The sequence below is a fragment of the Dendrobates tinctorius genome, unplaced genomic scaffold (genome assembly GCF_039654945.1).
Source record: "Dendrobates tinctorius isolate UK_male_01 unplaced genomic scaffold, ASM3965494v1 ptg000120l, whole genome shotgun sequence".
NCBI classification, from domain to species: domain Eukaryota; kingdom Metazoa; phylum Chordata; class Amphibia; order Anura; family Dendrobatidae; genus Dendrobates; species Dendrobates tinctorius.
The window spans coordinates 21,639,723-21,653,865 of NW_027361788.1; the positions used below are offsets into that span (position 1 = coordinate 21,639,723).

At 41.6% G+C, this 14,143-nt stretch overlaps 1 protein-coding gene across 1 annotated transcript; it reads left to right on the forward strand.

Annotated features, from left to right (window-relative positions):
- The first annotated feature begins 1,719 nt into the window (after positions 1–1,719).
- LOC141046801 (protocadherin-8-like) lies at positions 1,720–12,962 on the forward strand. Its single transcript, XM_073541425.1, has 4 exons — positions 1,720–1,849; positions 7,151–9,546; positions 10,403–10,460; positions 12,586–12,962. Exons 1-4 carry the CDS (start codon positions 1,720–1,722, stop codon positions 12,960–12,962), a joined length of 2,961 nt encoding a protein of 986 aa, XP_073397526.1.
- The last annotated feature ends 1,181 nt before the right edge of the window (positions 12,963–14,143 follow it).

Sequence of the window (14,143 nt, forward strand, 5' to 3'; positions counted from 1 at the left end):
GAAATGTGAAATCTGTAGTAGCCCGCTCTATACAAAGCCACAGTTCTCGTCCGATTTGGTTGGAAATTGGCAAGCCCCCTCTCCACCCACAGGAGCAGAATACTGCGCACGTTACATCTCACTAGCATCCCCCCCCGTCATGAGATTGGGGCCCCTGAAGTTAGGTCCTATGCATATAATGGAGAAATAGCAAAGAATAATGAGAAGCCAACACTCAGAAAGAACACATAAAAAATTGTATTTTATTAATTTACATCATAAAATGACACAGATTAACATGAAAAGGGGGGATGTCAAGGCATACAAAATAGCAACAATAGGCCATACGTGCTGTCAACAAGATTCAGGATTTCTGAGGTAAAAAGAGTAAAGGGAATCCCTACCGATCATGTATCAGATAGCCCAGAAAAGTCTCATTATTGTATAACAATGTAAATTATTATAAATTATAAATTATTAGTCATATAACCATCATAAAAAACTAGTGACACATGATGGAAACTGTCACATATATAATCACAAATCCCCGCAGTAAGCCTGGCAGTCATCTAGAAGCTATAGAAATGTAAGGAGCGCCAGTGCACATTGCCAACTCTATGGACCAACCAGGCTCACTGCAGGTAAGTGGATAGGGAACCAAAACATAACATGCGTAAGAAAAAGACAGCATTACCTGAATGGAGACAGACACGCAGGCCAGACCCCGACGCGCGTTTCGGAGCAAGGCAGCTCCTTCCTCAGGGGGCGTGGCTAAAGCGCAACTGTGTAGAATTTATATAGCGCTAGCCAGATGATTATTCGTCGCGTCAACTGTCCGTCATGTACAGGGCAGCACCTCCCCAGAAAAACCGGAAACACGCGGGCCCCACGTGATCCGGCGCATCTGAGGGAGGGAGCAGTCACTGGGCCGACTGGACAGTGCGCAAGGCGCATGACAGGAAGAACACTATCCACCATCTTGGAGGGGGCAATTAAACAACACAGATAAAAATATATATAGAGAGAGACAGAGTAGAATCAAAGAGATCCAGACGAACAACAGATATATATCGTAAAGAAACCGCCACTAATACGCTTCTCCATGCCTCTTCTTGCCATCCACATCATCTTATTAGGTCAATTCCTGTGGGTCAGTTCCTACGTCTACGTCGAATCTGTTCATCCGACGTTGACTTTCATATAAGAACCAAGGAACTACGGGCACGGTTTTTGTCACGTGGCTACAGCAAGCGCTGTGTCAAAAGAGCTTATCAACGTGCCAAACATGTAGCTCGGAATGAGCTCCTCTACAGGGATTCTACTTTGAATAGATCAAAAATGGATAACACAGTGAGGTTTATCACTTCATTTCATCCTTCCCATGAGATGATGCGTAGGGTGATGATGAAGGCATGGCCTATTCTTAAGGTTGATCCTATTCTTAGTAAACTTCTCCCGGACCAGCCTTCCATTACGTTTAGGCGAGCCAGTAATCTGCGTGATAGGTTGGTATCTAGTCACTATGTGAGTCGTCTAATACGTACTTTTTTGGATAATTTTGTGCCTAGACATGGATGTTCTCCGTGCGGTAAATGCGTGGCCTGTTCTAACATCGAACGTTGTACCTCCTTTACTAACTATGATGGTACAAAGTCTTTTGAAATCAGACATTGGATATCCTGTACCACCCGTTATGTAATTTACCATGCGACGTGTCCTTGTGGTTTAATCTACGTGGGCATGACCACGAGACAGTTGAAAGTGCGTGTGAGGGAACACGTCTTGGGAATACAGGCCACAATAACCTGCACAGATGATTCCCTTCTTAAAACGTTGCCTAGACACTTCAAAGAGTCTCATCAGTGCGACAGTACGTTACTTAGGATTCGTGGCATTGATGCTCTTAAGATAAATATAAGAGGTGGTAGACTCTCTGGCCGCCTGGCTCAATTGGAGACCAGGTGGATTTGGATACTTGGTACTATACACCCAGATGGTCTGAATGAGAATATATCGTATGCCCCATTTCTGTAGTCCTTGTTCGCTGGACATTGGCATCAATTTTGCATTATATTTTAATGTTAATTTTTATTGGTTTTAATTCTATTCTCTGTTTCAGTTATTTTGCATGACCTATGTATCGTTATGGAGCATGCCAGTGACACTTTCTCAATCAAGTCTCCAGCCCTATCCATGTTTATATGAAGACATCAGAAGTGTTTTCTTCTCTCTATATATTGTTTGAAATGAAGTGTTTTATTTTACACACCTTTGTATATACTATACATTGATTGTTCTATGGTTATTCAATCTGTATCTGTTCAATCCTGCTGAGAAAACGCTAGTTGCTTTATATTGTGATGTTCTATATGGGTACATATCCATTGCACCTTATATGTTTAAATACACATGATATTCTATTTTCATGGCTTCCATTATTGATACCGATTGATATGTCTGTTGTATATTGGTGCAATTGCTTAATTGTAAATGCCCCGATACTAATATTAATATACTTATTTCTTCCTTATAATGTTTATTTGGTGTTTTGTTTATTCATTATGATCGCTCTGTATTGTTTTGGATATGGGGCGTTGTTGATTCTATTCCGTTTTTTCTATATATACATTCTTATCTGTGTTGTATAATTGCCCTTTTCAAAATGGTGGATAGTGCTCTTCCTGTTGTTCGTCTGGAGTGTCTCTTTGATTCTACTCTGTCTCTCTCTCTATATATATTTTTATCTGTGTTGTTTAATTGCCCCCTCCAAGATGGTGGATAGTGTTCTTCCTGTCATGCGCCTTGCGCACTGTCCAGTCGGCCCAGTGACTGCTCCCTCCCTCAGATGCGCCGGATCACCTGGGGCCCGCGTGTTTCCGGTTTTTCTGGGGAGGTGCTGCCCTGTACATGACGGACAGTTGACGCGACGAATAATCATCTGGCTAGCGCTATATAAATTCTACACAGTTGCGCTTTAGCCACGCCCCCTGAGGAAGGAGCTACCTTGCTCCGAAACGCGCGTCGGGGTCTGGCCTGCGTGTCTGTCTCCATTCAGGTAATGCTGTCTTTTTCTTACGCATGTTATGTTTTAGTTCCCTATCCACTTACCTGCAGTGAGCCTGGTTGGTCCATAGAGTTGGCAATGTGCACTGGCGCTCCTTACATTTCTATAGCTTCTAGATGACTGCCAGGCTTACTGCGGGGATTTGTGATTATATATGTGACAGTTTCCATCATGTGTCACTAGTTTTTTATGATGGTTATATGACTAATAATTTATAATTTATAATAATTTACATTGTTATACAATAATGAGACTTTTCTGGGCTATCTGATACATGATCGGTAGGGATTCCCTTTACTCTTTTTACCTCAGAAATCCTGAATCTTGTTGACAGCACGTATGGCCTATTGTTGCTATTTTGTATGCCTTGACATCCCCCCTTTTCATGTTAATCTGTGTCATTTTATGATGTAAATTAATAAAATACTATTTTTTATGGGTTCTTTCTGACTGTTAGCTTCTCGTTATTCTTTGCTGTTGGTCTTCATTTATAACAGTTGCCCTTTGTAGTCCTGCATATATATGTGCCCTAGAGGGATAATCTTACCATGTACTTTGTTTAGTCTTGGTCATATATATATATTATGCATATCACAATCTTACTATATAATGGAGAAATGTGAAGGTGAAAGTAAAAGTGCTGGGGAGAAAACATCAGTTGTGACTGACAGGGATGAATTATAGTGACAGTGCCAAAGAATCGCTGCTAAAGGGACCGCACCACCACACACAACACACAAATATTTCACAAACACCATACAAACATCACACAGACAGCACACATACACCAACCCACAAGCACAACACCACACACAAATACCAGACGACTCTAGACACACACAACACAAACACCACCCCACAAATACCACATGCACACCACACACACAGTGTCAGACTGGGGTGCCAAGGGCCCACCAATAACTTGGACTTTGGGGGCCCACTGTTCACCAGCATACAAATATTACACTACCCTCAATCACAAATATACCTATATCTCTACAGAAATAATAAACTGGGTAGTTTGATTAATGTAAGATGATATGCTGCTTTTTTCTGTAGAGTGAGTCAAGTGAATTATGCCAAGTACTGCCCATACAATGGGGTTGGGGGACCAGATCTGCACAGGGGCCCACCGGGGGATTCCCGTTTCCCTATGGACCAGTCCGATCCTGCACACACGCACACACACACGCACGGACCACACACGCATGCAAACACACTCAGATGGATGCACCCTATGCACATGGATGAACATTACAGAGCAGCAATATTGGTCAGGCAAAAAATGCCTCATAGTAAGATTGTCATTATTGTTTACTATACAGGGAGCTTTCATCACTGAAGCTGCTGAAATAAAGTGAAAGCTGAGCTCTGATTGGTTGCTATGGGCAACTAGACAAGTCTGCCTGTGAGGCGGTTTTCATTACTGAGAGGTGAGCTCCTTCATGTCATAGTAATACTGTGTGAGGGCTGCTCTGTATTTACTATTCATCCTATTACATCTATTATCAGTCAGGTGAATACTAAAGGGTCAAACATCAAGATTTATAACTAAAGTTCAAAGACTGAACATGATGACTGCTTCACTAATGACCCCAATATTACTTCTGGGCCTCTACTTAACGCTATGCCTTGGTGAGACATTCCATTTTTACACTTATGAAGAAGCTCCAGGAACGGTTATTGGTGTTCTACAACATCATCCCATATTCAACTCCACTGGAGGTCATGCCACTAATTTCCGTCTCATGAAGCAACTTAACAGCTCCTTTATCCATGTCCGCGAGAGCGATGGACAGCTAAGTATCCAAGAAAGAATAGACCGGGAGCAGATCTGCAGAAGGTCCCCAAATTGTGTTCTTACTCTGGACCTCTAAGGACTGTTTTTTTAATGCCGCCCAACAAAATAACCATCTATTGGGCAAATTAATTTTTGATAAAAAAAATAGTTCAAAAAATAGTTGTAATAGTTTATGCTACATAATATGTATTGAATATGTAAAATCGATAAAAATGTTGAAATTAAAGAAAAAAAAAAGTTGTTGTTCACATCAATGTTACGACAAATTAGTAAAATGCCAAAATAATAAAAATTTAAAGTGGCAAAAATTTTTTACTGTAGCACTCTGAAAATGTCAATTTCAGGGTAACAATGAAAATTTTACTTAAGATACCATAACCAACAATTAAACATATTTTCTGCGAAGCCGCGGGTATTCTACTAGTACATTATATTTTACGAACATTTTTCACTGCCATCCAAAATGTAATTTAAAGGGTACCAGACAGCTCATTCATGCTGCCCGATCCATTGGCAGCATATATCAGACACTGGAGGTATTATTTCAGCCAGTTATGTTTGACTCACACACAGCAGCTTTGCAGATAAAAGCTAAGGATGCCCAAGCTGCAAGGGTGACTGGTTGGAAAGGACGATCCCCGATGGCTTTTCCCCATCTGCTGCTAGTCTCTCATAGGAAGAGACCTGTCACGCAAGGGAAGCAGTCTCAGGGACCCGCCTTTTTGACTGTTCTCCCAAGCGACTCGGTGCTCGTTGGCTTTTACAGTATGTTTTTCTCTGAACGCCGCAGTGTTTCATATTCCACTCATATGGCTGAAATTGTGCAGCCAGTGTTGTGTGATACATCATGCTGCCCATTGATCGGACAGCATGTATCAGCAGCCAAGTTCCCTTTAAGAAAATGTATTTTTGGTACAATATATACAGTGTTGGCAACATATAGGAACATCTACTCAGCTAATATTTCCATGTTCACTTTAGAGGGTTAAAGAATTCTTTGAAATTTATGTAGAGTAAAAATATTACTACTCTCCCATCCGAATAAGCAAACGGAAATTCAATAGTTTATTAAAGGGGGCGTCCACTTTAAATAATCCCTATTTGTTAGAGAAATCCCTGATAATAAACTTATTACAGATTTTCCCCCCTGCTAGGATCCCCAGTGATCAGCTGTAATCTGTGGGGGAGCTTGGCAGTAATTATTCAATTGTACTACAGTGCCACCGCAGGTGAAAAGAAGTAATACACAGATGAAATCCATAGACATCAGAACGAGGGATAATAATAATAATTATTATTATTATGCATTTATATAGGGCCATTTATTCCATGGCGCTTTACATGTGAAAAGGGGAAATATAGACAAGTATAATAAACATGTGTAAGACAAGGGACACACAAGTACATAAGGAGAGGGGACCCTGCCCGCGAGGGCTCACAGTCTACAGGGAAGGGTGAGAATAATAATAATAATAATGTTATTTCTATAGCGCTGACATATTCCGCAGCACTTTACATTTCAGAGGGGATTTGTACAGACAATAGACATTACAGCATAACAATAATCACATAGATTATAACAGATACCAAGAGGAATGAGGGCCCTGCTCGCAAGCTTACAGTCTATGAGATATTATTTATAGTTTCTCTTTATTCTGCCTAATAGATGAGTGTCTCAAATGGGGTACCCCCACCGTCTATTAACTAAGTATTCCTTAAACGGGTAATTGAAAAGAGTTTAATATTCATTTAAGACCTAAAACGAAATGGTCTGACTTTCCAATTCCTCTTAAGGAGAAAAAAACCATGATGTAAAAATTCTGATCAATTTTAATTTAGTTAGTCTGCATTTCCTTATTAAAATTACATTTTTTAAATTTGCAGTTTTTATTTTTATCACAAGACATTGAACGGGACCCATCACATTACTGGTAACATTTCCTTTTGAAAACAACTAATTTGGTCTAATCAACTCTTTCTTTTCTCTAATTTGGAGTTAATTGGGTTTCCTGTGTAAAAGTTTGCTGTGTGTATTTGACTTACACCCTACAGTCTACAGTATATTAGCTGGACCCCAGCTGAGACCACAGCTAATGGCATCTTCATTTGTCCACGTCAATGACCATTTGTCTTGGAGACACATAGATTGGTGAATGCGGATTGAGATGTGAGACAAATTTGCATAGTCCTCCTGAGCTCCTAATTGAAGAGGTAGGAGGATCAGATTTGCAGTTACTCTGATTCCTCCTTAGAAGAAGTCCTCACAACTGACTTAGCTTTTTGGATGCTGCACTTTTCTTCTGCAGGGCAAACATCAAGATTTATAACTAAAGTTCAAAGACTGAACATGATGACTGCTTCACTAATGACCCCAGTATTACTTCTGGGCCTCTACTTAACGCTATGCCTTGGTGAGACATTCCATTTTTACACTTATGAAGAAGAAGCTCCAGGAACGGTTATTGGTGTTCTACAACATCATCCCATATTCAACTCCACTGGAGGTCATGCCACTAATTTCCGTCTCATGAAGCAACTTAACAGCTCCTTTATCCATGTCCGCGAGAGCGATGGACGGCTAAGTATCCAAGAAAGAATAGACCGGGAGCAGATCTGCAGAAGGTCCCCAAATTGTGTTCTTACTCTGGACCTCTTAAGTTTTTCAAAAGAGGCATACAAGCTGATTACGGTGAAAGTAGAGGTGAGAGACATTAATGATAATACCCCCCATTTTCCCAGTCCTGAAATGCATGTGGATGTTTCAGAAGCAGCACCAGTGGGTACCAGGATCCCACTGCAGATGGCGTTGGATGAAGACATAGGTCTAAATTCTATTCAGGACTACCTAATCTCTGGTAACAGCCACTTTGGCCTCGATGTACAGATCAGAGCAGATGGCCTTAAATATGCAGACTTAATTCTGATGAAGGAACTTGATAGAGAAAGGAAATCTTTATACAGGCTGGAGCTGGAGGCTAGTGATGGAGGAAGCCCTTCACTTTCTGGCAGTACAACTGTGATTGTCCTTGTCTTGGACTTCAATGACAACAGTCCAACCTTCCTGGAGACCTCGGTGAATGTAGTCTTGCTGGAGAATGCTCCTGTAGGTCAACTTATAGCCGATTTAATTGCTATTGACCCAGACGAAGGAGCCAATGGCGAGATCATGTATGGCTTCACTGCACAAGTGTCTCAAGAGGTACGTGAACTCTTTAAAATTGATCCAACATCAGGTAGTGTAATTTTAAAGGGTGAAGTTGACTTTGAAACTAAGCATTTCTATGAATTTGATGTCCAGGCCCAGGACTTTGGACCTATCCCATTAACAGCATTTTGTAAAGTTACTGTGAACATTATAGACGTCAATGATAATGCTCCAGCTATTATCTTCACTCCCTTGACTTTCTTCAGCCATGGTGTGGCTTATGTCACTGAGGCAGCTGCTAAAGAGAGTTTTATTGCATTGATCAGCACCTCAGACAGAGATTCGGGACTGAATGGCAAAGTCCACATAACCCTTTACGGACAAGATCACTTTAAGCTGCAGCAAGCCAAGGAGGACAGCTTCATGATAGTTACCACCTCACTTCTAGACCGGGAGACTATAGCTGAATACAACCTCACACTGGTGCTTGAAGATATGGGCGTCCCTTCTTTGAAGACGATCAAAAAGTATACCATCAGGTTGACCGATGAGAATGACAATCCTCCTTCCTTCACTAAACCAATGTATGAAGTGTCCATTTCAGAAAATAATGCCCCAGGAGCTTATATCACCACAGTGTTGGCCAAAGACCTTGATATTGGCCACAATGGCAAAGTATCTTACAGACTGGTGGATACAAAGATAATGGGACAGTCCTTGTCTACTTTTGTGGTCATTGACGTTGACTCAGGGGTAGTACGGGCTGTACGGTCATTAGACTATGAGAAACTTAAGGAACTCAACTTTGCTATTGAGGCCCATGACCATGGCATTCCCAAGCATTCGACGCACAGTCAAATGAAGATTAAGATAATTGATCAAAACGATAACCATCCGATGATAACCTTCCCTCTACTGGACCATGGAGCAGCGGAGATCCTACTGCCGGTCAAAGCGCCTCAAAATTACTTAATATTTCAGATGAAAGCCACTGATGCAGATGATGGGGTGAACTCTCAATTATCCTACACTTTACAGCAAGATAAACATAAGCTATTTACCATGAATAGACACACTGGGGAGGTCTACCTACATAGACAAATCAACCCACTACAGGATAAGGGCCTGAGCGTAGTGGTGGCTGTATTTGACAATGGTAGACCATCCTTGTCCTCCAATGCAACCATTAGATTCACTCTCACCGATGCATCTCCATCAAACATGGACATAGTCATTATGGAGCCATCTATGGAGGAACAGAATCAACTAGACCTGTCCATAATCTTTATTGCAGTGTTATCGGGAGGTTGCACTTTACTCCTGGTTGCAATTTTGTTCGTAGCCTGTTCCTGCAAACGAAGATCTGATCGGTCTAAGCAAAGATCCGAAGGGGGTGCTGTAGAGACCAAAGAACAACTACTCACCACCACTACCCAGGCTAAAGAATGTGCTTCATCTTCTCCTGACTCCTGCCACCTGTCTGTCAGTACAGAGACTGAGAATCTCAGTGTGTCCTCCACCCAAGAGCAATGTGGAGAACTCCACTCCGCTTCAACCGTGAGTAATATTTTATCTTGTTTCCTATTGCAGTCACATAGTAGATGGTCTCCTAACAAATGTGCTTTTTCATACTTTTTACCATTGGGACACTTTCTTTAAAAAGGTTGTCCAGGCTTCGGGCTCAAGTCTGCAGTCACTCAGTGACTGCAGATTAGTGAATCCACATAGTGGGCACAGTACACACTGTCAGGATTTTCCTGTGCTTGCGCTTGGAGCGAGCCATCATGTACGCAATTTGCATGCTTCAGGCACATTCTGACTAGTCGTGTCCAGTATTGCTTAATTCCCTTGTATTGAGCGAGGACACACACGTCTAGTCGGCATGTGAGCCCCATGTATGCATATTTGTGGTTATGCACCTGCTCTCGGCGTTGGCACCGGAGAATCCTGACTGGCAAATTTAGAAGTCTGCAGTTACATAGAGACTTGAACCCCAAGCCTGTAAAAAAGGTTCCTATTTTGTTTGTCTACAGCTGCTATGCAGAAATATGTGACTCCATGTTAACATGTAAAACAATACAAACAATCCCTAAACTAGTCTCATCTTGCAGTCATACCATCTTACGTTTGCCGCTACTTTATGCTAACAAACATTCAAAAGGTTACTGTAGGATCAGACTACACAGATAATTTTGTAGTCTGTTGCCATGGTGATGCAGATTCTACTTTGGAATTGTAGATAGAACGATAGATTTCTAAGCAAAATCCTATTTTAAAACATTTTCACTTTTGGTGTTTGGGGCCAATTTGAAAAAATTTCAGGGTGTTTTTAGTTTTTAAAATAATCTAGGGGGCGCCGTCACACTATAAAGGTAGTTTATATTCGTACTTTAATATTTGATTTATTTTACAGAGTTCAGTTTCGGCTCCATCGTGCACATCTGATTGGCAACAGGACAGATTGTCAGAGGGTGCGAGGTAGTACCAGGTTTTTTTTTTCCCCTATTGTACCTCTTACTGTATGTATTCCTTGGAGATATACGTGCATCTGTTCCAGGATTTCTGCAGCGAGTATGTATCAAGGTACATACATATATGGGTATGTTCACACAGTGCTTTTTTTGCAGCATTTATTTTTTCTCGCATGATAAACAGGACAGACAGGAAAAACACTCCATACATTGTGTGATGTGTTTTTCTTGTTCAAAAAAACGCAAGAAAAAAATGCACCGTGTGAATGAGGTTTTCAAAATCCCATTTATTTAGCTAAAACAGTCAAACGCTGCATTTTTCTGGAAGAAGAAAAAAGTGTGTGTGAACAAGCCCTATGTCGGCATATTCTCATGCACGCACCTCGTACAGTTTGTGCATATGGTCACTGGAGAACTTAATAAACTCTTTCTAAAACCTTCTAATATGTGGCAAAAAGCTCAGCTCACCAGCTGTCATCATGATTTTGTAGGAACTCACAGCCAGACTCCGGAAAGAAAGGCGACAATGACTTCAATGACAGCTCCTCTGACACCAGCGGGGAAGGTGTTAGGAAGGGAAGTGGACTGCCCACCCTGGAACTAAATGGTAGGACATCAGGATTTTTTCACCTGTCACCCTCTTTTAATGGATAGCAATATATTTATTACATACTCTAAACGGCTTTTATAAGAGATGTTTAGAAACCGTTATATTATTTCCATATTGTATATGTTGCTAGAAACAGCGCCTCCTATGCCCGCAGGCATTGTCTGGTATTGCCGCTCAGCCTTATTCACTTTTATGGGGCCCAGATACAGTATTAGATATAACCCCTGGCTACTATGCAGTATCAGACACCATCTGTGGACAAAAGTGGTACAGTTTATGAAAAAAAAATAAAAATCATTCACCATTAACAAAAATATAATCCATAGAATGTGAACATGGCTACATGATGATCAATGGTGTTAATTGAAACTGATGGTATTGTTGGCCTCTAGCTCCTGTCAAATTGAGGTAATTGGGGTACACTTATTTGGGACTCCCCTCTATTTACCAGAACAGAAGAGTATTGGCAAGCATAGATGAATGTGGGACTTTTTCTGGAGGACTAAAATCAATGGGGGCTCTTGAACTTTTATAGGGCTAATAGAGTGTTGGGTGCATTAGTCATAGGCTTCGCCTTAGGCTGGTTTTACAAGTCCTGATATTTCTGGTAGCGGAAAAAACGGTACCGGAGATATCAGTGTCCGTGTGTGTACTACGTGCGGCACACATGTGGCAACCGTGTGCCGCATCAGGACCACACGGACGGCCGCCGGGAAGAAGCACTACTGTAAGCCTCTGTCCCCCCCGTTGGCTGGTGCTGATGCCGGCTGTCATCCATTCTTCCCTGCTCTGCCGCGATCAGTGCGAGCAAAGGAGAATGAATGAATGAAAAACTGACCTGCTGTGACCTCAGGACTGTGGGAGAATGCAAGTGATGAGGTCACTGTGTCAGAGCTTGAATTGCTGTGACCTCAGGTTCCTCGGCAAATGCAAGTGATGAGGTCATGGCAGTTCAAATTCTGACACAGTGACCCCCCATCAATTGCATTCTGCAGGTCAGTTTTTAATTCATTTATTCTCCTCTGCTTGCCGGCAGAGCAGGGGAAAATGGATGACAGCCGCGTTCAGCACCTGTCGCCGGGGAACAGCGGCTTACAGTAGCGCTACTTCCCCGGCGGCCGTCCGTGTACATGGAGGACGTGTGCACTGTTCTCCGTGTGCGGCACGTTTTGCGGCCCATGTGTCCGGGTGAAAACGGACGTGTCTGCGTGTTTTGCACATGGATACACGGTCTGTGAAAACACGCTGACATGTGCACAGACCCATTCATTTGAATGAGTCTACGTGTGTCAATGTCTCCGGTACGTGAGAAAACTGTCACCACACATACCGGAGACATTGACATGTGAAACCGGCCATATTGACAGTGTCGCTGCCAGAGGACTTGCAAAATAAAAGGGATTGACCACAGGAAACCTACTTTATCAAAATAGTTTCTTTTTCAGTCTGTCCAAACAATTTTTACCATTACAAATACTAAATAAAAAAAAAATATATATATTTTTTATTTTCCAGGGTCTCTGTGTACTGAAAAGTCAATGGAAAGCAACGGCGCTGAAAGTAAAATCATTCACTGCAGCAACAGATCTCTATTCAACGGGCACTATACAATTCAATATCAGAAGGAGTACGACATGTCTTACACCATGGCAGCCCCTTACTACAGCACCTATAATCCACGAGTCTACCACGGGCAGCCCCACCATTACAACATAAAGGACTCCGATTACCACGTCCACCACCAAGCACTGCCCAGAGAGTACGAGCAAGATTTGATGTACAGAAGTGCAACTTTATCACCACCCAAACTTTCCAGGGGGCAGAGAGAACCAATTTACAATCCTGAAATTTTAGCACAGACTTATTCTGGCAAAGTTGCCACGGCCTTCTAACCATAGCGGTGAGCAGCTGTGACGCCAATGCTAAAGGTAGTGAGTCACTAAAAGCATCAACTCTGATCACTCATCTGCAAACTTAAAGGGGCACTCTAGGAAAAAGGGATGCTGCGTTTTCTCCAGAGTGACCCTTGACATAGGAATACCCTAACTGTAATTTATAAATTGTGATGAGTGTGAGTCATATTTTTTAGTATATATGGTACATGTTTTCTTCTAAGTTTTTCTTTTGTCGCCATAATGTAAATAGGACTTTGCCCTTGTATATTAAGTTTTCAATAAATATTTATTTACATGCACAATTGTACACTTCTCTGTGACTAAAGGGGCAAAATAGAGTGTTCACCCTAAAAGTCCTATATTTGTCCTTTTATATGAAATCGGAAAAGACGTTTTCCATTGACACATTATCATCCATCCACATATTTTTTCTGGAATACTACCGTGATGATTTTAATACTGAAAATAGTGCTACATCTGTATAGGCTCTAGTATTTCGATAAAAATGATACCTCTTTTGTAGGAATCGGATGTGCCAATGTGGAGATATCAAGCTTTGAAGTCATATGCAAATTAGCCTGGAAGTGCTTTGGGGGAGTGTCAATGGGCTCTTGAGTGCTCTTCCAGGCTAATTTGCTTGTGGCTTCAAAGTTTGATATCTCCACATTGGCACATCCGATTCCTACAGAAGAGGTATGGTTTTTATTATTATTCAGGGACTTATACATATATACCACTAGCTTCAGCAATAAAATTATCCCTTTAAGCAATTATGCCTCTGTTTTCAGGATAACTGTGTTACAACCAGTATGACCACCATTACAATATTGCTTAAATTTGTTTCCAAATACAGATAAAGAGTAAAAAATACATATAAGTAGTCAGTGAAAAAAAATAACAAAAAAAATCTACAGGAAACTACCATGTAAGATTGGTAGGTCAAATCTCTCTCAATTAAGGCTAGGTTCACATTGCATTAGGGCATCCGTTTAACGGATCCATTAAACGGATGCGCTAACGCTGATGTCATTTTTGACATCTTTAGTGACCTAGCGCTAACGGTATGCGTTAATGCATGGTAGCGCTAATGTACCATGCGCTACCTTGCGTTAGCCCATACAGTTCTACGCACAGCGAACGGGTCCTTTCGCTGTGCGCTACTGCCAACGCACCCAAAA

What these genes read in the sequence shown, in the direction of transcription:
- LOC141046801 (XM_073541425.1), top strand. Translation starts at nt 1,720, where the DNA reads ATGACCACGAGACAGTTGAAAGTGCGTGTGAGGGAACACGTCTTGGGA. An exon ending in AACTCCACTCCGCTTCAACC is followed by an intron (nt 9,547 to 10,402) that starts GTGAGTAATATT and finishes TTTATTTTACAG; the next exon opens with AGTTCAGTTTCGGCTCCATC. An exon ending in ACAGGACAGATTGTCAGAGG is followed by an intron (nt 10,461 to 12,585) that starts GTGCGAGGTAGT and finishes TTTATTTTCCAG; the next exon opens with GGTCTCTGTGTACTGAAAAG.